Source organism: Falco rusticolus, chromosome W (genome assembly GCF_015220075.1).
Source record: "Falco rusticolus isolate bFalRus1 chromosome W, bFalRus1.pri, whole genome shotgun sequence".
Lineage (NCBI taxonomy): Eukaryota > Metazoa > Chordata > Aves > Falconiformes > Falconidae > Falco > Falco rusticolus.
This window is the reverse complement of record NC_051209.1, coordinates 21,725,080-21,751,853: the sequence shown is the minus strand read 5'-3', so window position 1 is coordinate 21,751,853 and position 26,774 is coordinate 21,725,080. Positions and strand designations below refer to the sequence as shown.

Below are 26,774 nucleotides of genomic sequence, written 5' to 3'. Positions count from 1 at the left end.
TCTGCTCCACTGTGAACCTCCATGGGCTGCAGGGGGACAGCCTGCCTCACCATGGTCTGGTCTTCACCACGGGCTGCAGGGGAATCTCTGCTCCGGTGCCTAGAGCACCTCCTCTCCCTCCGTCTTCACTGACCTTGGTGTCTGCAGAGTTGTTGTTCTCACATAGTCTCACTCCTCTCTTCTCCCACTAGCGCAGATATTTCCCCCCCCCCTTCTTAATATGCTATCACAGAGCCGCTACCACCGTCACTGATTAGCTCGGCCTTGGCCAGCGGCAGGTCTGTCTTGGAGCTGGCTGGCATTGGCTCCAATGGACATAGAAGAAGCTTCTGGCAGCTTCTCACAGAAGCCACCCCCGTAGCCCACTCACTACCAAAACCTTGCCATGTAAACACACTACAGAAGTAAACATGAACTAATTTTAAAGTACGTGTACTAATTGAATAGACAGCCTTCATCATTCAAGGATCTCAATACCTGAATGATAACATGACTTAGAATCACTGAGACATAAGCTCTATAATCAGAATATTCAGGGGAGAAGGAACTATAGGAGTAATTATTTCAGATGGCAAATGATAAGTCTCCAGGTATTTGCCCATTTTTTTGTGGGAAGGAGCTAGGCTGAGAATCAAGCTGGGTTCCTGGGCAAACTGAATGGAAAGATGATTCGTTGCTGCTTTTGATGGGATCGAGAAGGAAGGACACGATAAATCCTTGTTAATCTGCATGTGTTGTACACAAATATAGCAAAACATAATAAGCTATAGCAGTTTGATACCTCACATTCAGCTTGCTGAGTCACCCAAATCAAATCAGTGGCTAAGTGCTATTCTGTTCAGTGGGAGACAGAGGGTCTTGATGGATGATTCTTATCTCTTTCCAAGAGGTGCTGCTGTCTTTTATAGTTATAACACTATGTTACCTATCCAATAATTGCTATTAGCTTCTATGTGCACATGATCAAAGCGTGACAGGCCCAATCAAAATACAGAGATTTGGCAAGACAGTAAGTTATAGCTTCCGGTTACCCTATCTTGGTTTGCTATCAAAGCTTTTTGCAGCAGAAGTTTCATTTCAGTAAACTGATAATACCTACTTTAAAATCCTCCATAACAGAAAAAAGATTCCCCAGAGGTGCAACTATGAACAAACTATGAGGAATTTATGCTAGATAGTGGTGAGTGATGAGGAAGTCTGTGTTGGCCCCTGCTAAGGCATAGGCCTGTGTTAGCCTAAAGTAGGCCTATGACAAGGCTTTGGCAGATTTATAGTGGATTTCAACAGTGTTGATAAATGGGGTATCAGAACTAAAATAATTCATTTTCACAATTTGCAAGTCATATGCTATAAAACATAACTTACTTGAAGATAAAACTTGTTATACTACCTCATTGGTAACAGAATGCCAGGTATAATGTTAGAAATAATATGGAATTTTAGAAGAAACCCCATCATTTTCAGGAGAAAATTTCACAAAAAATAAACCTAAAGCCTCGTTTTTAAGTTCTGTTACCTTCTGATGGTAACTGATGGTTCTGATTCTCTCTCACACTGTCGTAGATATTTTTTTTTTTTCTCCTCCTTCATATGCTGTCACAGAGGCGCTACCACCATTGCTGATTAACTTGGACTTGGGCAGTGGCGGGTCTGTCCTGGAGCTGGCTGGCATTCTCTCCAATGGACATGGGCAAAGATTCTGGCATCTTCTCACAGAAGCCACCACTTAGCCCCCCTGCTACCAAAACCTTGCCATGCAAACCCATTAGACACAGAAAGCTTCGACCATATTTTGAAAGCTGAATATTAGACTGCTGAATACTTTAATCAATGTTTGAGACAGGTTATCGTCCAAACACTGCAGAAAAACTCTTAAAACTGGCTGGGTGTTGATTCATTTTAGGAAACAGCAAATAAGTAGATATGTTAATCAGCTATGCATTCTTCTGTATGGTGTGGAAAATAGCATAGTCTCATAAATACAAAATGAAGGTGTCATAAAAGCCAGTTTCCTGCTGGACTGGTATGGCTGTGGAGAAAGGGGTTCTATTATATATCAAATAAACTACAAGTACTTTTGAAACACTGAAAATAAAAATTCAAAACACCTTTTATAAGTAAAGAATTTTACTTTTTTAAAATAAATGTACTTTTTAAAAGTAAAGAATAGGTTGAACGAAGTGTTTTCAAAATATGACCTCATTCATTTAATATGCTGCTGCTTCTTCACAGCTCACTTAGAAGAACTTTTTTTTCTACTTTTACCTACAAGCTAAAAAGCTAAATCCAGATGTTTTTATTTTTGTTTTCAAACTACTATATTATGGACCACTTCACTCAATCAGAAATAATAGATTTTTTCCCCCATAACAGCATAGTAATATATAAACAAAAGCTGCAGTTTAAAAAAAAAAAGCATTTTTTTTCTCCAATACAATGATTTATTTAATCATTTATTTGATAGAGTGCTCTAGAATGTTAAATTCTTCTGCCCTTTTTCTTAAAAAAAGCCATAAATATGCAGTATTTCCCACTCACTGGAACAACTTAACAACATAACCACAGCATTATTTTACTGTTGAATAAGTATCGAATTTGATGTTGCTGTCTTGTTCTTTTGAAGGGAAAACAGTATTTTTACATAACTTAAATGAGGCTGAAATATTATTTTTAAGGTAACTAAAATATTTTAAACAACTGTTGATCTGAACTGGGAAAAAGGAAAAATTATATATATATATATATGCTCAAATATTGTCCATGTTATAGTCCCCTTGCACCTTATACTGTATATTCTTTTTACCAAAAAGATAAGATATATCCTTACCATAGTTGAGAGCTTCTGGAGCAGTCCACTTGATAGGAATCTGCTTTAAGCCTGATGATGAATAAACTCCATCATCCTCTTGACGAGACATTCCAAAATCGCTTATTTTCAAAATGTTGTTTTCGTCTACCAAGCAATTCCTTGCAGCCAGGTCTCTAAGTTAGAACAAGAAATAACCACCCCATATTTTCACACATTTGAAACTACTAAAAGTCATGTAAAATGTGAAGAAAATTCTTAATTAGTGTACTGGGTCTGGTTGGGATGTAGTCAACCTTCTTCAGAGCAGCCCATATGGTACTGTGTTTTGGATTTGACTAAAACAATATTGATAACACACCAATGTTTTAGCTGTTGCTGAACAGTGCTTACATTGTGTCAAGGCTGCCTCTCTTTCTTGCTCTACCTCTGTCAATGAGTAAGCTAGGGGTGGGCAAGAGGTTGGGAGGGGACACAGCTGGGACAGTTGACTTGAATTAATGAAAGAGGTATTCCATGGCATATAATGTCATGCTCTGCAATAAAACTGGAGGGGAGGAGAGGTTGGAGTTTTCCCTAAGTAGTTGTTGTTTGGAGACTGTATGGGCATTGGTCAGCTTGTGGGAGGTGGTGACTGACTGCCTTTGTATCATTTTTTATTCTTTTTTCCTTCACTTATTAAACTGTCTTTATCTCAACTCATGAGTTTTTAACAATTTTGGTCTTTCCCCCATATAGTTGCAGGGGAAGTGAGAAAGCAGCTGGTGAGTGTTTAGTTGCTGGCTGGGGTCAACCCACCGCAAGTAGGTTCCTATATCTTTTCTATCATAGCTGAATTTATCAGTAAGAGTGAGTATGTCACAATATAGACTAGGTTTCTAGACACCAAATAGATATGCATTTAAAAGATGAAATAAGCAGATGTAAGGCAAAGAGCTGCTGCTGCTATACTACCCATTGAAGTCACTGAAATAAATCCACAGATTAACAACTTTAGTTGATGCAAAATGAGGCAGAATTCAAAGCAGCAGCCCAAAATGTTTTCTCATAATTGTGAAAGATACTGAGAAGCCAAAGAATTGGCTTTATCTTACCTCTCCTATTACAGTTTCCATCAAAAATCAAAAGCTACTGAGCATTATAGGAAAATATTTTTTGGTTCAGTGTTGGATGAGAAGCTCAGAAAAATCAACATCCTTCTTTTCCCCTCCCTCCATTTCAAACATGCTTTTCAACAAGAAACTGTAAATATATAGGGCTTTTGATAGGAAACCACTGTGAAGAGTCAATATTACAGATAACTTTGCTGTTAAATATTTGTAGTAACTCATCACACTTTCTAGATGGCCTTTAAAAAACCCCCACAAATATGTTGTTTGTTTTCTCTTCCTTCTCCTTATCTTTCCCCAAAGCAAACATCCCAAAGAAGTACAGGTATAATTGCATGGATTTTAGTGCCTCTTTCTCTCTGGGGAATTGTTTTTCTTTTCATACAGCATTACTACTTGCTGCAGTAATTCCATAAAAACAGTATTTAACTTAGAAAAGCAGCAAATGTTCCTTATTTTCCATTGTGAAAGCTGTACAAATTGAGCACAAATTACAGTGAGATGCTACAGAACAAGTTGATTAGTAAAAGAATATGTTTTTCACTTTCTCATACCAAGATTATGGAAGTTTCTAGTGATTATTAAGAACAAAGTAAAAAGCCCCTTCCTCCAACTACCAAAGAGTAAAAATTAATATTTCATTTTCAAACACTAATCTGGTTTCTATAAAAACAAACAGCACAGTGATCACATGTCACTAATACAAGTTGAATATGCTGAAACTACAGAAGATAGCTCCCAACACTTTTGCTAAAAATATAACAGCAAGTTATAGAGTAAGTGGAGGCAATTTCTTCATGCTGAGAATTGTCTGTCAGTGAAGACTTAAACCTCGTAAACTTTTCTTTAAGAACACCCCTGGAAAGAACTACAGAGGAGATAATACCTAGGATTTCAACTGAATTCCATCAGTTAAAACTACAGCCATGTTATTAAACCAACAGGACAGATTGCTTCACTGAAGCAATTAGCCATTTTATACCTCCTCCCCGGGTCAGGTACTTAAAATACACTTGGCTGATAAAAACAAGCAATTAATTAGTGAAAGAATCAGTATACCTACACTGCATATTTAATTCAACCAAAATATTCTATTATCTAATCAAAAAAGAAGGGGTGGCAGGTCTACAAGTGTAACTTGGTTTTCTGCGGACTACAGACACTTCCTCTCTTCCAGCCACTTCAGGTAACTTGCAATTCTGGCTGGCTAACTAAATAAAAACATACCAGTTTCTGAAGTTCTTGCTACTCATGTGCTGCTATTTTTGCTATATGTGGACATCATATCAATAGTATGTGCCATATCAATTAATCTGTGTCTAATAACAGGAAAAAATATTAGAGCGTCAGAAGTAGATCCTTCCAAGTGTTCTGTGTTAGCCTTCTCCTTTATACTTTTATTTGGTTTTTTTTTCCATATTGTTGTAGTTAACACATAAAGAATAATAATAGAAACTATTAACTGTAATACTAATCATTCCTTTCAGTTCCTAATGTCATCCTCATTGTCACAGATGGATAGTGCTAGGAAACTAGAGAAGATCCAAGTTAGATGCAGTAATGATTTCTCAATAATCTCAACTCTTCTACTTGCTATCCATAAGATATTGTTCAGTTTTTCCCAGCTATAAAATTAGTAGATTTCCCCACCTCAGAGGAGAAGTGACATTCAATTACTCCCTGTAAAGCATTTTGAGATTTTTCAGACAAGGGATTTAAAGATTTTGCAAAAACAACTCAAAAGTATCACAGAATGGTTGAGGTTGGAAGGGACCTCTGGAGGTCATCTGGTCCAACCACCCTGCTGGAAGACAGTGTCAAAGGCCTTACTCAAGTCCAGGTAAACAATAGCCACTGCTCTCCCCTCTTCTACCAGGCCAGTCACTTCATCATAGAAGTTTATCAGATTGGTCAAGCATGACTTCCCCTTGGTGAAGCCATGTTGACTACTCTTGATGACTTCCAGCACTTTATGTGCCTGAAAATGGTTCCCAGGATTAGCTGCTCCAACACCTTCCCAGGGATGGAGGTGAGGCTGAAAGGCCTGTAGTTCCATGGGTCCTCTTTCTTGACCTTCTTGAAAATAGGAGTGACATTTGCCTTCCTCCAGTCTTTGGGCACTTCTGGTGGCCATGATTGATCAAAGACTGTCAAGAATGGCCTCACAATTACATCTTCCAGCTTCCTTAGCACTTGTGAAAAACAAAACAAAAAAGCCCCAAACAACTGTCTTCAGTAACTGAACACAACCACAAAAACCAGGCTTATATCTAAAAACACATTCTTCCACAGAACCTTTATTTTCTCCACCTGTAAGACTAAAATGTATCCCTGTAAGACTAAAATGTATCCTATATTCCAGGAATAGTCTGCATTGCACTGCTCACTCTCACTGTAATCAGTGAGAGTTATCATATAAAATGATTTATAGCGTTTCGGTGAACATATCCTTGTGAACTAAGGTTACAAAGATAATAATAATAATCAAAAGGCAAACTTTGGAAGTAATATAGGTCAAAGAAAACAGGAGAAAATAAGAACTGACAATAAAGCTTAAGTATTTAAATTACTTTAGTAGACTATAATATGGTCTAGGCAGAAATTTAGGTTGGTAAACAAGTAGTCTATTCATAAATGTCAAATTTATGGAAAATAACAACTATATTGAAATAAAAAATGTATTCACTAGATATTGGAAGGTGTTAAGTGTTTTTAAAAATGCTCTAAGTAAGGATAAATATTGATATATATGTATGTACACACACACACTATTGAGTATAGTAGTGTTCCTAATTCAAAATTGCAGATTTATGTACATTACTGTCATCATCCCCACCCTCTAAGAACTTACTTGATGACCATTATGTACCTGATTTTTTCCAAGTGCTTTGCTATATATGTGATAGATTGTGGCATGTGTCATGGTAGTAGATGATGGAAAGTTACAGCATCCCATGCAGAATTGCAGAATGGGATGCATTTGGTTTACTAGGGCAAAGCAAATTGTTTCATTTACTGAGGACTGTACAGCTCAATAAGGAAACCACTGCATGCAGTGAAATTCACCCTCAGTCCTACTGTACACACCTTCATGCTATTTCCTTTTCTACAGCTAGCTTTTTTGCGCAAGTGAAAGTTGTCCTGAACTCTGTAAACACAGTAACAAAGAACAATCTTAAGGAACTGTTGTACAGAAAACTATATTCATATTTTCTCTACAGTAGTTATTGGTAATGCCTTCATATACACATATCTGAAACAAAATAAAGATATAAAGTTTACTTATTGTACAGTCATTTCTGATGAGCAAGTGTACTATGAGAATCAGAAGATTATATTCTTTTTTATAGTCTGCAAAATGGTTAGCTACTAATGAAAAAATACACAATTACAATAAGGTATACTTTGAGGTAGATACAAAAATATTTGGCATACTAAATTATAATATATAATTAAATTATTTTTGTAGAAGGGGTGGCAGTAGGACTTTAGGAAGAATACCTTCCCCAATGTTTATGTTTCAGAGACAAACTTTCTGTTTTACTTCTTGACCATGATAGAGATCACTCATATCTCAAAGGGCATAAACTGTTCCTGTAGAAGTACACAAGTAAAGCACAAGCCTACATAATGTTCATAATGTTATCACCTCTTTTTTTTTTTTTTTTTTTTTTTTTTGTAATCTCCTAATACTTGGTACCTGATATAAAGACTCTGGTTCTATGAGCTGAATAACTGTGTTAATTATGAATCTCAATTTTCATTAAAAAAGAAAGAGTTTAATCTAGATGACTGTTAAAAAGAGACTGAAAGTTACCTTGGAGTTAAGAGGCAAATAAAACATACCCCAGGCTTCCTATTTTCTGAATGTTTTGCAGTTTTAAATGATGCAGTACATTTTTATAAATAGCGAGATTGGTATTTCTATGTGGAAGAGAGGGGAGCTGATCCAGCCTCCTGCTGTGATGAGTGACAGGGTCACTCCTGCTTCTTGGAGCTTTCTCACCTTCCTGTTCTGGGTACATTTTTATTAGGAAGAAACCCAAGTTGGTACCACACATTGTATGGGAACTGTTACCTACAGAGGTAATAATGGAGGAAAATTAAACAACTGTTAACTTACTGCTTGCAGCCTGGAGAAGGCTCCAGTGAGTATACAGATCTATTGACACATTGTAAAACTTTTATCTTCTTTGAGTTTTACTCAGGTAAGTTACCATGTATCCTCCATTTTCCTAGTAAAGCAAGATTTCTGTATCAGCTATTTTAAAAGAGGCAAAGAAGGGCATGGCACACAATGAGCAGTTCCTGAAGAGAAGTAAGTATCATCATAGCAGACTTAGAACCTGGAAATGGAGCAATAAACCAGTATATGAGCTATTCCTCCCACCATTTCTCTATTTCCATGGTTACCTTCACAATGTATGCATGTGGGACAAATATTCCTATCAGTAGCATCTACAGGTTTTTCATCTGCATTGTTTTTCAACTTTTAAAGAACTTAATAGTTATTGTTTGTATTTTTCTGAACAATTATTTTAATGAAAACTGCATCATAGTCAGTCTATAATATAGCCACCTTTGTACTGATATCCCTGTTGATTTTTGTAACACATTTTTCCCATGCGCATCTGATGGCATGTAATGTGCTAAGCAAAATGTGAGACTTAGGAATGCCTAATGCCACACACAGGAATAATACCACTGCTGGAATGACTCTTGGATTTCAATATTTCCTATGCTAGATGATCTATAGATAAACTTTATTAAAATTAAATTCAGCTGCAGCAATTCCTATGATGTTGAACTGCTGGAAACACTGCAGAACATAACAGACACAAATATGTATAAATTTGATAACCATAACATTTTTGATATTCATTGATATGCAACTGAATTATAAGGAAAAACATGTGTCTAAAAAGTGATTATCCAAGATAGACTCTGACCAGAATATAATAATCACAGAAGTACCTGTTTGTTTTTTTTAATTTTACCTTTCTAGCCTTGTTTGCAATTTATAATCACATTACTGGTGAATAGATTTGCCTGCTCTTCTGGACCTCAGTTTCTCTGAAAAACATTAAGCTAGAGTATATGAAATATTTAGGGAAAAGAAGGGTGAACAGCAGCTATGACAGCTGTAATGTAAAATGCATGGAACAGTCATTGCAATACAGACAACTTCCATGAGACTAAAATTCTGTAAGTGTCATTTAGAAATGCAAGTCAAATGTAAGTCAGCTTAGCTTTAGTAGTTGGATTTAAAGATGAAAGCAAATCTCAGGATAGAAATTGGTCTCTAACTCGCTAAAAAGAAGAAAGTGTGAAAGAGATGAGGCTGGAGCATTATGAAACTGCTAATGAAGTTGGAGATGTGAGCTAACTCTTCCTATATAAAAATAAGAAAGGAAAAAAAAGTATTTTCCATACAGTTAAAAACAGTAAATGCCTGCTTCTTATTTACTGTAAATGTGATCCACAGTGTGAAATCCTGGCTCTACTAAAGGTAAATAACTTAATGGAATCAGGAATTCAACCATTGTCTTCAAATTCAAGTTGTTCAAGTATTTTACTATATTTTTTCCAGCTTTGTTTAGTTTTTCTAAAGAATACATAATTTCTTGAAAGGGAAGCATTCTGCAGACTTGCTCTGCAAATGAATTGATATAACACAGGGGAGTAATGCACAGAAAAGTGGGGCCTAAGAATTTACAAAACCAAAGTAATTACTTGGTGACAGGACAAACTAAATGCCCTTTTTAAAGTAAAGAATAAAAATATGAGTTGGTAGCACATATTATTTTTGGGAAGCTGTCCTGGTTTTGGCTGGGATAGTTATTTTTTCTTCTCAGTAGCTGGTACAATGCTGTGTTTTATTTTTAGTATGAGAATAATCTTGATAACACACCAATGTTTTAGTTGTTACAAATGAGTTTGTATTGGAAAGTGTGGCATGATGTAAATGGTATGGAATAAGGGGTGAATTCTGTCCTGGTTTCAGCTGGGACAGAGTTAATTTTCTTCTTAGTAGCTGGTGCAGTTCTGTGTTTTGGATTTGGTGTGAGAATAATGTTGATAGCACATGGATGTTTCTGGTTGCTGCTAGGTAATGTTTATACTTAGTCAAGGACTTTTCAGTTTCTCGGGCCCTGCCAGCCAGAAGTCTGGAGGGGCACAAGAAATTGGGAGGGGACACAGCCAGGACAGCTGACCCAAACTAGCCAAAGAGGTATTGCATGCCATGGGATGTCATGCTGAGTATATAAACTAGGGGGGAAGGGGGGGTGGCTGGGGCTTGCCAATCGCTTCTTGGGGACTGGCTGGGCAGTCAGTGGGTGGTGAGCAACTGTATTGTGCATCACTTGGCTTTTTCCCTTCCCTTCCCTTTGGATTTTATTCCTCTCCACTTCTCTTTCCTATTCATTATTATTTTATTTTATTTCATTTCATTTCAGTTATTAAATTGTTCTTTTCTCAGCCCTTGAGTTTTACCTTTTCCCTGATTCTCCTCCCCATCCCGCTGGAGGGGTGGGGTGAGTGGGTGGGGAGGGAGCGAGTGGCTGAGTGGTTCTTAATTGCCAGCTGGGGTTAAACCATGATAGAAGTGACCATGGCAACTAGTATAATAAAAAAAAAGATATCCTCCGAATCTAAATGCTAATTTTACATAGCTTGGCTGAAATTTACTTTAGACACACAGACATACACACACACACACACACACTTCACAATCTTGAGGGATATGGGCCAGCTGAATAGTAGTGTCAGGACATTGAATTTTAGGAGAGCAAGCATTTAGTTGTTTAAGGAATTAGTGGATGGGATTCCCTTGGGGAAGCTGCCCTCAGGGACAAAGGAGCAGAATAGACCTGACAGCTCTTTAAGAACATCTTTCTTAGAGTGCAAGAGCTCTTGATTCCCATGTGTAAAAAATTGGGCAAGGAAGCCAGGAGAACAGCATAGCTGAGTAAGGACCTCCTGGTCAAACTAAAGTGTAAGAAGGAAATGCACAGGCAGTGGATGCAGGGACGTGTATCCTGGGAAGAATATAGGGACGCTGCCTGGATGCATAGGGATGGGATTAGGAAAGCTAAGGCACAACTGGAGCTGAATTTGGCAAGGGATGTGAAGAATAATAAGATGAGCTTTTACAGGTATGTTGAAGAAAGGGATACGAAGAAAGGCTGAGAGACTTGGAATTGTTCACCCTGGAGAAGAAAGGTCTCCAGGGAGACCTTATTGCAACCTTTCAATACTTAAAGGGGGCTTCTAAGAAAGATGGAGAGAGACTTTTTATCAGGGCTTGTAGTGACAGGACAAGGGGCAAGGGTTATAAACTGAAAGAGGATAGATAAGATTAGACATAAGGAAGGATTTTTTTATTATTTTTTTTTATGATTAAGGTGGTGAGACACTGGGACAGGTTGCCCAGGGAAGTTGTGGATGCCCCGTCCCTGGAAGTGATCAAGGCCAGGTTGGTCAGGCCTTTGAGCAACCTGATCTAGTGGAAGATGTCCCTGCCCATGGCAGCATGGCAGGGGAGGTAGACTAGATGATCTTTAAAGTTCCTTTCCCACCCAAACGATTCTATGATTCTATGATATACATATACGCTAGAAGTAATAGAACTTCAGGATACTTTTTCAAACTTTTTAAATTAGATTTCCCAATAATCAGACTATTTTTCTGTAGAAGAATGGCTGCAGAAGCATGGCCACAGAATCCCTAAAGATCTGCACAATCCAGGCCTGAAATTAGAATAGGCCTGGAATTAGAATTGTGCTGAAGTTGTTGTGCTGAAGTTAACAAGAAAGTGGCCTTGATCTATTCTTGAATCCTGAGACCAAGTAACTTTGTTGTACTAACAGGCCATGGCTGTAACAAGCTGCAGCTGTTAGGGAAGACAGGTGCAAGGCCAAGGGAGATAGGGAGTGGAATGTGAATAAAGGGAGTAGCAAACCGCAAGGCTAAAACATAGCAATGCAAATAGCTGCATGGATAGAATGCTTGTTCTAATCATGATAATTAGTGGTGTGAGAGCAGCGCGCGCTTAGGGGCTAATAACCAATTATATGTTTGCTTTGGGAACATGCTTGTGTATCGAGGCTATATAAGAAGTGTTAGAAGCCAATAAAGATGAGCAAGATGCATAACTCATATTGAGTAATTTCTTGACTCCAGCGGACCCCTCTCCCAACATTTTTTCTTTCTTGACTTTTAATCACAGTGCAGTTTGCTACATTTATTGGATAAGTTAAATCAAGTACTTTATCTCCTTTGCAATGTTATCATTTAGCTTCCTCTGAATGTGAATTTTGCCTATATTTTTGCTTTCTTCTGAATTACCAGTTTATTTACCACTTTTTAATATCAGTGTCCAGAGCTGCATATAGTATTCTGTTCAATGTGATTCACTGTTGCCTTACAGACTATCTATTTCTAGTGCATGGATATCTATTGTTATTCTTTATGCTAACTCTGAAAAATGGGAGATGTTTGATATGCTATGCTATAAATAAAATAAATTTGTCATGAATATGCATATCAGAATATAAAAGAAGTATATGATGCATCAGTGAAAGTGGTGTATATAGCACAGAATTTTAAGGGAAATAAGTGAACAATATTGTTGTTTGTTTGTTTTTTAATATTAAACCAATAGCTGCAACTAGTAAATTAGCTGAAGTGGATCTGAATTGTGTCCAACAGGTATGTTTACATTATCAAATAATTCAGTGCAAGAGAAACAGACTGAAGTGGCTGGTGCTAAGGCTCCTCAGATTTCCCTTACATGAAGTCAGAGAGGTTTACTTAGGATTAAATGCAGTCTGGTCTCCCATGCCAAACATGGTCACAAACTGTGTGCTGCAAAGCTAACATACAAATTATGGCTTCCTAAACTGCAGGCTTCTTTAGGGAGCACCACTTTGTCCAGCATATCAGTGCCACATCATTACCATCATTGCTCACAAAAGACTCCATATTATTTCTGTTCCTTCTCATGGCATTTTGAGTTATATCATTGTGCCTAATGACTGCCCTACCTTCCAGCTCAAAGTTTGGACATCTACTGCAAGGCATCAAAACACCAGTAGGAGTGAACTGTGAGAGTTTAAAGAATAGATTAAAACTATCATAGAATAAAACTATCAAAGAAAAATCCTGGCTCACAGTCAAATATAAAAGATTACCAGTCACTATAGCAGTTACTTATAGCAAGACTCCAAAAGGAAGCTGAAGCACTTCAATACAGTGTCTACTTCCTGGTTAAAAAAAAAGCTGGAACTGTATGTTTAAGGATGAAAATATGTCTTTATGTTTTAGATTGGAAAATCTTCCATAACTAAAAATTTTTCTTAGGGCTCCCTCTGCTTGACTCTTTCTGAAGCTTACAATGCTTTCTTGTGTTAGTGTCCTGGTTTCAGCTGGGATAGGGTTACTTTTCCTTAGTATCTGCTGCAGTGCTGTGTTTTGGATTTGGCGTGAGAACAATGTTGATAGCACACTGATGTTTATAGTTGTTGCTGGGTAACATTTATACTAAGTCAAGGACTTTTCAGTTTCTCAGGCCCTGTCAGCAAGAGGGCTGGAGGGGCACAAGGAATTGGGAGGGGACACAGCCAGGACAGCTGACCTGAACTAGCCAAAGTGGTATTTCATGCCATGGGATGTCATGCTCAGTGGCATGCACTGGGGGGGGGGAGGGGGGTGTTTGGCCGAGGCCTGCCGATCATTGCTCAGGGACTGGCTGGGCATCAGTCAGTGGGTGGTGAGTAATTGTATTGTGTATCACTTGTTTTCTTTTCTCCCTTCCCTTTGGATTTCATTCCTCTCCCCCTCTCCCTCCTTTTCATTATAACTGATATTATTATTATTGGTCTCTTTGTTTTATTTTATTTCAATTATTAAATTGTTCTTATCTCAACACTTGAGTTTTACATTCTTTGTAGAATTTTACATTCCCGCTGGGGAAGGGTGAGGGGGAAGTGAGTGAGCGGCTGCATGGTACTTAGTTACCGGTTGGGGTTAAACCATGACAGTCCCCCTTCCTTCTTCTTCCCCCAGTTTATATACTCAGCATGATGTCATATGGTACGGAATATCCCTTTGGCTGGTTCAGGTCAGCTGTCCTGGCTGTGTCCCCTCCCAATTTCTTGTGCCCCTCCAGACTTCTGGTTGGCAGGGCCTGAGAAACTGAAAAGTCCTTGACTTAGTATAAACATTACCTAGCAGCAACCAGAAACATCCACGTGTTATCAACATTGTTCTCACACCAAATACAAAACACAGCACTGCACCAGCTACTAGAGAAGAAAATTAACTCTGTCCCAGCTGAAACCAGGACACATAGATTCAATAATTCTTACAGCTCCATGTACCTTGATGTTCTCTTTCAATCTTCCAAATCAGTTAACATGCCGATAAGAGTTTCTTCACTGACTGCAGCCTTGCATACGGGATTTTGAAATATCCTTTGACAAAGCGTAAGTCCCTCTTTCCGTCAGTACTCGCAGTGGTATAAAAATGTTTCATAAAAGTATGTGCTCACACTGTAATTCTGCCAAAAAACATAGAAAGAGGCTAAAAACTACAGAGTAATGAGAAAAAGTGAAAGAAAATAACATGCGCTTTGCTTACTGTATATTTTATTTTATTAATTCTATAGTAACTGTGGTTCCTTTAAGATGTATGATCCAACTGGATTCAATTTCTCAAGGATGCATTTGCTCAGATTTGTTCAGTCTTTTTTAACCAATATCTATTGTAACCGAGTCTAACTTTCATTATAGCTGAAGAAAAATAACCTTACCTAAGATTATCTCAGCTTTATGAGAAAAATATCTTGATGCTCTAAGAAAGATCAATAATAGGTTGGAAAACAGTAATTACTTAGTTATTTGATATGGAGAGCTATATGCCATCTATGGTCATGCAGAAGTAATATACCCTCTAAAACATAATGCTTTTCCATTAGATAAACTTAAAAATCAAATTTTTCATGGAGGCAAACTAAAAGCCATTTTATGTTCTTCCTCCATCTTGCTATTTTTCACTGTGTACACAGCCACACATATATACTGAATATAATATTTCACTAATAAAACTACAGCAATGTAAGGCCCTGAAGTACTTCTGAAAAACTTCTCAAGACACAGGGAACAACTGCACTAGAGTAAGGTATATAATCATTGGTATTATTGGGGGACACACACCAACCAACCAACCAACCAAAAACACAACAGTGGACAAATTTCATCAAACTCATAAAACAGCTATAAACTTGTATGCATATATGTGTGTGTACAAGGAAGTAGAAAAGGGAAATATGTTTATTCTCCTCATAAGAGCAATATAGGAATTCATTATTCATCATCAATGACATACAGCCTAAGAATTTTCAATTAAAATTAGTGACACCTTTGATACACTCCTTTTTGGGCTGTCAAGAATCAGTATCAGGAAGCCAATAAAATATTGAACCATAACATGTACAACGTATATTTCCTTTTCTAGAAATAATAACTAGAATTGTCCATTATAAGGTAAAACCAGGAAAAGTTCTACATTGGAAAGAGAAGTAAGTGTATGTTTGAGAGTGTTTTGGCTTTGTTTAGCAAATATTGATGCATATACTTATATTTTGGTCCATGATCTATATCTCATTTCTGAGGTGACCTTCTTGGCTGCCCTTCTTCACCCCCTCCCTAATCCATCTACTTCTGGGTTTTTTTATCATATGATCTAATTGGCTGTTCATATCTGCATTAATACCTCCTTTACCCACTGTAAAAATGAAATCCTGCAATCCATCTTTTTTCTACAAACTATTAAAAAATAGCTTAAAAAATCTGTGAAATTACCACCACTACAAATCAGCCATAACTATGCATTCTTACATCTCCTTGCTATGAAACATTGGTATTTAGTGTAGGTAATGGTGTTCCCCAGTGGTCAGTACTGGGTCCAGTCCTGTTCAACTTATTCATCAGTGACCTGGATGAAGGGATGAAGCAAGTTTGCTGATGATACAAAACTGGGAGGAATGGCTGATTCACCAGACGGCTGTGCTGCCATTCAGCAAGACCTGGACAGGCTAGAGAGCTGGGTAGAGAGGAACCTAATGAAGTTCAACAAAGGCAAGCATAAAGTCCTGCACCTAGGGAGGAACAACCCCATGCACCAGTACAGGCTAGGGGTTGACCTGCTGGGGAGCAGCTCTGCAGAGAAGTACCTTGGAGTTGTGATGGACAGCAAGTTGACCACAAGTCAGCAGTGTGCCCTTGAGGCCAAGAAGGCCAATGGGATCCTGGGGTGCATTAGGAGGAGTGTGGCCAGCAGGTCAAGGGAGGTGATCCTCCCTCTCTCTACTCTGCCCTGATGGGGCCACACCTGAAGTACTGTGTCCAGTTCTGGGCTCTCCAGTTCAAGAGAGACAGGGAACTACTGAAGAAGGTCCAGTGGAGGGTTGCAAAGATGATTAGGGGACTGACACCTCTCCCTTATGAGGAAAGGCTGAGAGAGATGGGCCTTGTTTAGCCTGGAGAAGGGAAGACTGAGAGGGAATCTTATCAATGCATACAAATATCTTAAGGGCGAGTGTCAAGAGGATGGGGCCAGGCTCTTTTCAGTGGTGCCCAGTGACAGGACAAGGGGCAGCAGGCACAAAGTACAACACAGGATATTCCATCTGAATATAAGGAGGAATGTCTTTACTTTCAGAATGACAGAGCACTGGAACAGGCTGCCCAGAGAGGTTGTGGAGTCTCCTTCTCTGGAGACATTCAAAGCTCGCCTGGACACGACTCTGTGCAATCTGCTCTGGGTGAACCTGCTTTAGGCAGGGGATTGGACTAGATGATCTCAAGAGGGTCCTTCCAACCCTGACCGTTCTGTGATTCTGTGTTGCCCTTTTGGACCTTCTCCTGAATCTTGGGATCCTAACATGAGTTCCACATGACAGAAAGACCAGATCATTAGCTGAGATTATAAGGAACGTATTCATTGTTATTCACTCAGATATATAAAACCAGGAATACCATCTTACTAGCAAAACAGTTGTGATGTACCTATGCTGTATAGCAAGAACAAATATACTTCCTGAAAAAGAGTTTTGTAAATTTCATTTTCCCATTCGTTTCTTTTCCAATTAGGCAGTGAAACCTGGAATGGTAGTGACAATGGAAATGAAAGGTAACAAATGCCAGAAGGAGAAGCTCTGAACCAAAAAAAGTAAAATTCTTTACTTATAAAAGGTGTTTTGAATTTTTATTTTCAAATTTGATACTTATTCAACAGTAAAATAATGCTGTGGTTATGTTGTTAAGTTGTTCCAGTGAGTGGGAAATACTGCATATTTATGGCTTTTTTTAAGAAAAAGGGCAGAAGAATTTAACATTCTAGAGCACTCTATCAAATAAATGATTAAATAAATCATTGTATTGGAGAAAAAAAATGCTTTATTTTTTTTAAACTGCAGCTTTTGTTTATATATTACTATGCTGTTATGGGGGAAAAAATCTATTATTTCTGATTGAGTGAAGTGGTCCATAATATAGTAGTTTGAAAACAAAAATAAAAACATCTGGATTTAGCTTTTTAGCTTGTAGGTAAAAGTAGAAAAAAAAGTTCTTCTAAGTGAGCTGTGAAGAAGCAGCAGCATATTAAATGAATGAGGTCATATTTTGAAAACACTTCGTTCAACCTATTCTTTACTTTTAAAAAGTACATTTATTTTAAAAAAGTAAAATTCTTTACTTATAAAAGGTGTTTTGAATTTTTATTTTCAGTGTTTCAAAAGTACTTGTAGTTTATTTGATATATAATAGAACCCCTTTCTCCACAGCCATACCAGTCCAGCAGGAAACTGGCTTTATGACACCTTCATTTTGTATTTATGAGACTATGCTATTTTCCACACCATACAGAAGAATGCATAGCTGATTAACATATCTACTTATTTGCTGTTTCCTAAAATGAATCAACACCCAGCCAGTTTTAAGAGTTTTTCTGCAGTGTTTGGACGATAACCTGTCTCAAACATTGATTAAAGTATTCAGCAGTCTAATATTCAGCTTTCAAAATATGGTCGAAGCTTTCTGTGTCTAATGGGTTTGCATGGCAAGGTTTTGGTAGCAGGGGGGCTAAGTGGTGGCTTCTGTGAGAAGATGCCAGAATCTTTGCCCATGTCCATTGGAGAGAATGCCAGCCAGCTCCAGGACAGACCCGCCACTGCCCAAGTCCAAGTTAATCAGCAATGGTGGTAGCGCCTCTGTGACAGCATATGAAGGAGGAGAAAAAAAAAAAATATCTACGACAGTGTGAGAGAGAATCAGAACCATCAGTTACCATCAGAAGGTAACAGAACTTAAAAACGAGGCTTTAGGTTTATTTTTTGTGAAATTTTCTCCTGAAAATGATGGGGTTTCTTCTAAAATTCCATATTATTTCTAACATTATACCTGGCATTCTGTTACCAATGAGGTAGTATAACAAGTTTTATCTTCAAGTAAGTTATGTTTTATAGCATATGACTTGCAAATTGTGAAAATGAATTATTTTAGTTCTGATACCCCATTTATCAACACTGTTGAAATCCACTATAAATCTGCCAAAGCCTTGTCATAGGCCTACTTTAGGCTAACACAGGCCTATGCCTTAGCAGGGGCCAACACAGACTTCCTCATCACTCACCACTATCTAGCATAAATTCCTCATAGTTTGTTCATAGTTGCACCTCTGGGGAATCTTTTTTCTGTTATGGAGGATTTTAAAGTAGGTATTATCAGTTTACTGAAATGAAACTTCTGCTGCAAAAAGCTTTGATAGCAAACCAAGATAGGGTAACCGGAAGCTATAACTTTACTGTCTTGCCAAATCTCTGTATTTTGATTGGGCCTGTCACGCTTTGATCATGTGCACATAGAAGCTAATAGCAATTATTGGATAGGTAACATAGTGTTATAACTATAAAAGACAGCAGCACCTCTTGGAAAGAGATAAGAATCATCCATCAAGACCCTCTGTCTCCCACTGAACAGAATAGCACTTAGCCACTGATTTGATTTGGGTGACTCAGCAAGCTGAATGTGAGGTATCAAACTGCTATAGCTTATTATGTTTTGCTATATTTGTGTACAACACATGCAGATTAACAAGGATTTATCGTGTCCTTCCTTCTCGATCCCATCAAAAGCAGCAACGAATCATCTTTCCATTCAGTTTGCCCAGGAACCCAGCTTGATTCTCAGCCTAGCTCCTTCCCACAAAAAATGGGCAAATACCTGGAGACTTATCATTTGCCATCTGAAATAATTACTCCTATAGTTCCTTCTCCCCTGAATATTCTGATTATAGAGCTTATGTCTCAGTGATTCTAAGTCATGTTATCATTCAGGTATTGAGATCCTTGAATGATGAAGGCTGTCTATTCAATTAGTACACGTACTTTAAAATTAGTTCATGTTTACTTCTGTAGTGTGTTTACATGGCAAGGTTTTGGTAGTGAGTGGGCTACGGGGGTGGCTTCTGTGAGAAGCTGCCAGAAGCTTCTTCTATGTCCATTGGAGCCAATGCCAGCCAGCTCCAAGACAGACCTGCCGCTGGCCAAGGCCGAGCTAATCAGTGACGGTGGTAGCGGCTCTGTGATAGCATATTAAGAAGGGGGGGGGGAAATATCTGCGCTAGTGGGAGAAGAGAGGAGTGAGACTATGTGAGAACAACAACTCTGCAGACACCAAGGTCAGTGAAGACGGAGGGAGAGGAGGTGCTCTAGGCACCGGAGCAGAGATTCCCCTGCAGCCCGTGGTGAAGACCAGACCATGGTGAGGCAGGCTGTCCCCCTGCAGCCCATGGAGGTTCACAGTGGAGCAGATATTCACCTGCAGCCCATGGAGGACCACACACCAGAGCAGATGGATGCCTGAAGGAGGCTGTGACCCATGGGAAGCCCACACCGAAAAAGGTTGGCTGGCAGGACTTGTGACCCCATGGGGGACACACACTGGAGCAGTGTGTGAAGAACTACAGCCCGTGGAAGGACTCACGCTGGAGAAGTTCATGGAGAATTGTCCCCCATGGGAGGGACCCCATGCTGGAGCAGGGGAAGAGTGTGAGGAGGAAGGAGTAGCAGAAACAATGTGTGATAAACTGACCATAACCCCATTCCCCTGCACCGCTTGGTGGGGAAGGTAGAGAAATCAGGAATTAAGTTAAGTCTGGGAAGAAGGGAGGGGTGGGAGGAAGGTGTTTTTTCGGATTTGATTGAAATAAATTAAACTAATTTTCCCCAAGTTGAGTCTGTTTTGACCGTGAGGTAATTGCTGAGCAATCTCCCTGTCCTTATCAAAACCCACAAGCCTTTTGTTATATTTTTTCTCCCCTGTCTGTTTGAGGAGGGGAGTGATATAGCAGTTTTGGTGGGCACCTGGCAATCTGCCATGGTCAAACCACCACACTATTTTGTTTGATGCATGTTTTTTTGATGGATCATTTTTTCCACTCTCTTGAAAAGTGCAAGTTAAAATAATTGGTTTGTGTTTTGCCATTCTAATAATATGGTCATAAGTATTGTATTATTTGCATAGGTAAAACTGAAAGTGTTTAAGGATACCAGAGTGAAACAGAACTTAATGCACAGTATTTCAAATCTACATGACAGCCATTGAGCATGTGAGTTCTAACTAGCAAAATTTAATGGTTGGAGGAAAATGAGGAATACAGTCATTTGGTCATTACATGAATGATACAGTGCTGAAGAAAATAAATAAAAGTGCCTTTTTTTAAACACTTATAGATTCACCTTACATGACATTAATAGCAGTCACAAAAATATTGTAAATTAAAAAATTCAGGTTGAGAAGTCTAGAAACTGGATTAAGGCAAATGAAACTGTTAGAGTTGTGTATGAAGTCATGAATTAAATCTTGATGCTACTGGAGCATATGAAGATTTAACCTTTAGTTCAGTGGTTATTCTTCAATGCCATTCCATGCCATTATTTTTACTTGGGAGTATATGATTTCCATCACTTCCAGCAACTGAAAAATTGCTTTAAACACACTTAATAAAATTACATATTTAGGCCAAGGTTTAGGGCATTTTTGCTTCCAGTTATCTCAAAATTAAAATGCACTTTTAATGTATGTTTTTCCAGTACTACTTTTACACTTCGTTGTAATCTTAATAAACTATTGTATTTGTTTATGAAAGGGTATGCCCTTTTTTTCTCCAGAGAATTAATTTTACAGAAGTTGTACTTTCTTTTAAAAAAAAATCACTTATATCTATCAAATTACTTTATTGAAAAGTTTTAAATTACTGGATGCCAAACTGAAGAGAGTTGATATATAGACAAGAAAACTAATTTTACTACAAAAAGCAAAGTGAATGTCCCTAATTAATCATGATGAGGGTAAACTTTGACCTGGTAGTTTGCCTATGAACAAACAGAATGGAAAACCCAAGCTGTGAAAGGACCCCCAAACGATCAGAACCTGAGATTGTACCATGATCTTTCACCAATATAAGAGGATTTTCTTGGTAGTGTAAAAGATTAAATATTTTCAGCTACAGATACTACCTCTCGAACAGGGGTCCTCAAATACGGCCTGCGGGCCAGATATGGCCCCCCAGGGTCCTCAATCCAGCCCCCGGTATTTACAGACACCCCCCCCCCCCCCGTTGGGGGTTGGGGGGGGAAACCAAGCAGCCGCAAATGACTGCCTGCCACTTCGCGCGCCGGCCCCCTGTTTAAAAATTTTGAGGACCCCTGCTCTAGAATGTCATTCATTTCAATTCAGACCAGTTCAAAAAAGAGGAAAAAGTATGTTCCAGGTTAAGTGGTAATATAATAACTTCCAGCATAATTTTTGTGAGTGTCATTTCCACTTCCCTCATCGCAAAGAATGTATTATGTTTTTTTTCATTAACAGACAGTAGAATTCAGGAAACAGTAACATCTAAGGAAGTCATTGGCAGATAATAGTTGGGATTGACTGAAAAGCAGTCTGAATGTGAACCTTGCTCTGCTGTTATCCTGCAACACAGGATTTCATTCACCAGAGCTGCTATTTTAGTTTCTTTCAAAAGTACCCAATTCACAGGGTTAAATTAAGTTTTCAGGTCATATATAAGTTATATATAAATAAATGGAGTATTCATGGTTCCTTAAAAATACAATACTAAGAGTCAAATTGTGGATTAGAGTCAAGAAGTTACCTTGTAATGGTAAATCTAACCTCTAATTGCTAACTGAAGAATGAGATATACCAACACAAATAGCAAAAGTGGAATCTGTTATACAAGCCTAACTACTGTGAAAAAGAATATATTTTTAAGCTTTCCTTGCATTAATGTTTATTGGTGAATTCTATTCCACAGATATTCCTATTTCAATAGTTTATAAGTAAGTCTACAGAATTATTCTGCAATAGCACAATTAAACAATTTATCTCTTCATGACATTTCAAATCATTATCCTAGGAAAAGTGACATACTGAAATCTCAGAGGTCAGAAAGAATTGGAATGTTTTACCCATTTTATGGGAAACATACAGGATGACATTCAAACACAATCAACAATGGGGAAACATTACTGTAAAATGAAAATATCAACCTTGTTAAAACCTTTAATTTAATAGACACTTTAAAACATTAATATAAGGGACTATCTTTGGCTGATCAAACTGCATTACCCAAATGCCATTCAATACACAGACTGTGTATTCACTAGATATAGGATGAAAAATAAATGAAAATTCAATTAAATAAGATGACATATTATAATATAATTGTATTTATAATTACAAAAATAAAAAAATATTTCTTGTTATTTATTTTATATGTAGAAACTTCAGTTTGCCATTCTAAACTGAGAGACGGCAAAATCTAATATCCTATACTAAACTGGCCTCTGGGAACTAGTCATTAGTAATGCTAGCCTCAGAATGACCATAGTTAAACCACAACTTTGCTTTGCAGTTTTATTAATAGATGTCTTGATAATTTAAAATTTAATGAGTGTAGCAATTTGCAAAGATTTTTATTGCTGAAATTCCCAATAGCAAGTAAGATCTGTCCTATTTGTCACAAACTTAGGTTGAAGAAAGGTTTGTTCACAAACAGCAGGTGATGAAAGAAATGTGGCATTATAAAAGACAACAGAACTTCGAGTTCTACCACTAATGCAACAAACATTATTTTAATATAATAATACACAATCAATTGTTTATTTATATAACACCAAAAAGCCACAACTAAAATATATATTTCCTACACACTGTGATCACTGACATCTCTGGTAACAGGACTGCAGCACTGAGCCTGATTCAGACATAAATATATTCAGATATTACTTTACATCATACTCTGATCATCTGAACCCATGCATCGCTACTGAAATCAGAAGCCTTCTGAACTATTTCTGCAGCTGTGGCAAAGCTAAATCTGAGATGTGGGACATAACTAATTTGCTTTTAAGCAAATGCAATGAATTTCAAACAAAGCACACCAGAGGAAGCAGTACCAACCCAAGCAATGAATACACAGTTTTCATTGGAAAACTATTCTTCTCTCTCCCTTTTAAAATCTTTTCTTATTTTGCCATGCCAAAATTTGGAGATTATTAATAACTTAGGGAAACTTGCAATACATTTGAAGGAAGTTCACTTTGTATTCAGAAGCAGCTCTTCATCATAAGGCACATCTGCTTACATTATAGTATGTTTAGAATTCAGTATTCTGTTTTACCGAGTTTAGAGTACACATTTGCAGTATTGAATTTAATGGGTTTGAATGCTTACATTTCCTATATTTTTCTCCTTAATACTTTCAGATCAGAATTACACAAGCACATTAAAGAAAAAAACAATTGTGTTGCTAAAATAACATTTCAGACAATCAGAACTACCATTTCAGAACTGATTCAAGTTTAACTGTAAATGGATTACTCTAGGATCAAACCACATTTACCAATGTGATAGTGGAGACAATTGTAAGTTGCAGAAAAAAACCCTTGAAAATATTTATGTCCAGTTGTTCATTTTTAGTCTGATATCTGTAATTACCTCACTTTGTTTTTTAAATTAAGATAAAACAGTAAAAGAATTAGTCAACTTTATACCTCTAATATATGTGAGCTCCATAAAAAATACCAAATCTAATTGTCAACAACCTATTTATGTGTATTTCCTTTTTGAAAAACATTAGAAGATATTGTGTTTCATTGTTAACAAAAGATTTAGAAAATAAAAAGATATTACAGTTAAGATAAGAAGCACTACAACTATACTCTCCTCCTACCTGCTTCTTATTGCAACATAAGGCAAAGCAAACCCAGACTCCAAATTTTTAGTGTGCCTCCAATGTAATGCTGTTTCTGGGCTGTGCTCTGCAATTCTCAGTACTACTTCTGATTTGTTTACCAGGGTGCTAATTAAAGGCTCATGTGATGGTGGGGTTTTGTGATGTAAACATCTACATAGAAAGTGAAATTATTTGCCCCATACCAGCTATCAGATGGTAACATTTTTCAGATTTCAAACTTTGTCCAAAATGCAGGACTGTAGTAAATATTGCAATATAATACTTCTGCAGTTGACTGCCACATTTTAAACTCGGGAATATTATTTGTACAGACAAGTTGCAAAGTTGAACACTTAAAAGTTAGGAAATGATGAATTAGCATTATTAGTGCAAAAATACAGCTGTACCTTCATGCTTTGTATGGAATTGATTTTTAAACTTAGCAATATCCATATCAATGGTGAGCCTCATTGCACTCTAATGTGCAATTCATGCAGTAATAGAAGGAACAAAGTATTCTCCTTCATCTAAATTTCTCTCAACCAAAGACTCCCAAGATTAGGGAGGACTGAAGAAGAGTGGAATTACAGTTGTGACTGCATGTACAACCCAACAGAGCAGTCAGAAGTAAAGAAATAATGTCTCTTCTTTGAGTCCTTGTCTGTAAGTATAGTCAGACTGCAAGTGTTTCCGTTGTACTCTGCAACACAGTACCTAAAGGAAAATTCACAGTTTCCCTATTTGATAAAGACTAAAGGATGATCTTTCCAAAGACAAAACAACTCCTACAAGATTAGGAAAAATATGATTCTCAATGGAAGTGTGACTGGAACTGGCAATTCCACAGATATCAAGCAGCCAGGTGATTAGTATTCATAGTATGATGAGTATTCAACTGTTAGGAATAAACTGAAATTAGACACTCTGAAGGTCCCCAAAAGAAAATCATGTGAGACAAACTAGATTGAGGAGTTCCTTGATCCTTGGTCTTGCCTTATCAGTGAAGGTATGTGTGTGGGGAGGGGGGGGAGGGGGTGGGGTGGAAAATATGCACCAGTGCTTCTGAACATGGCATCAAGAATGCATTTTATATTGATCAAAGAGCTGGCCTCTGTTACAGTAGAATTTCAGACACTTCATCTTTGAGGAAAAAAGATTTGTGTCTGGGAAGACACAATTCTGAAAGATTTAGATTAAAACTTCCTCTTGAAACTGCACTTCCCTGCCTTTTGATGAAAAAAACACAGCACTGTACCAGCTATTAGGAAGAGGATTAACTCTATACCAGCCAAAACCAGGACATATGGATAATGTCATCTGTGATTATCTGAATATGCTGTTTCAAGATGAACAGAAGGAAGACATGACAAGCTCTGAGTTGTCAGAACTCTGAGCTCTGTGACATTGATAACTTGCACGTGTTACTAGGCGACTCATCTCTCTGAACCACAAGAGCAGTATTAGAGACTGCCATTCTGGACAGGGTTATGAAAACGAAAGGACTTTCCTATGCAAATACAATACAGAATTAGCCACCAGTGCAGGGATATGGGGCAGAAACCTACATAACCATTGTGTAGCAGACTTTCAGTCATTAGACCAAGAAAAACATCTGAAGCCTTCTCATCCAAAAGTTTGCCACGGGAAGTCACGTAGATACATGCAGACAGATGCTCCAAAAGGGACAGATTATTTTTTAATTTTTTTTAAACTTAAGACCAAAACTAATTTGTATGCATAATGAGTTTTGTTAGTGTAATGGGTTTACCTGGCAAGGTTTTAGTAGTGGGGGGTGTGTGTGTGTGCTGCAGTGGTGGCTTCTGTGAGAAGACACCAGGGGCTGGCCCCATGTTAGCAACAGCCAGTTCCAGAGAGCTCCAAAATGGACCTGCCACTGGCTAAAGCTGAGCCAATCAGTGACACTAGTGGCATATCTGTGATAATATATTGTTAAAAGGTTAAGAAACCCCTGCAAAACAGCTGAGAGAGGAATGAGAAAAAAATGAAACAATTCTACAGGCACCTAGGTCAGTGAAGAAGGAGGAGGAGGAGCTCCAGTCACCAGAGCAGATTCCCCTGCAGCCCACTGTGAAGACCATGATGGCACAGGTTGTCCCTCTGCAGAGCATGGAGGACCATGTCAGAGCAGATATCCACCCTGCAGCCCACAGAGGAGCCCATGCAGGAGCAGGTTTTCTGGCAGGAAATGCGGCCCATGGAGGACCCATGCAGGAGCAGTCTTATCTTGAGGGACTGTACCCTGTGGAAAGGACCTATGCTGGAGCAATTGTTGAAGAACTGCAGCCAGTGTGAAGGAGCCACATTGGAGAAGTTTGTGAAGGACTGTATCCCATGGGAGGGACCCCATGCTGGAGCAGGGGAAAAGAGAAAAGAGTGGCAGAGATGAAGTGTTATGAACTGATCACAGCTCCCATTCCCCATCCCCCTGCACTGCTCAGGGTGGGAGGAGGTAGAAGAGTCAGGAGTGAAGTTCAGCCTAGGAAGAAGGGGGGGGGGGGGGGGGGGGGGGGGGGGGGGGGGGGGGGGAATATTAT

The 26,774-nt window shown here is 38.1% G+C and overlaps 1 protein-coding gene across 6 annotated transcripts in view; it reads right to left on the bottom strand.

Moving 5' to 3' along the window:
• Positions 1 to 26,774, bottom strand: part of LOC119140661 (tyrosine-protein kinase Fer-like) — a 218,753-nt gene that overhangs the window by 5,664 nt on the left and 186,315 nt on the right. For all 6 annotated transcript variants that reach the window (XM_037372176.1, XM_037372177.1, XM_037372178.1 and 3 more), the window contains one exon: positions 2,828 to 2,982. In XM_037372176.1, the coding sequence (XP_037228073.1) occupies positions 2,828 to 2,982 (155 nt within the window). The remainder of the gene's footprint in view (positions 1 to 2,827; positions 2,983 to 26,774) is intronic.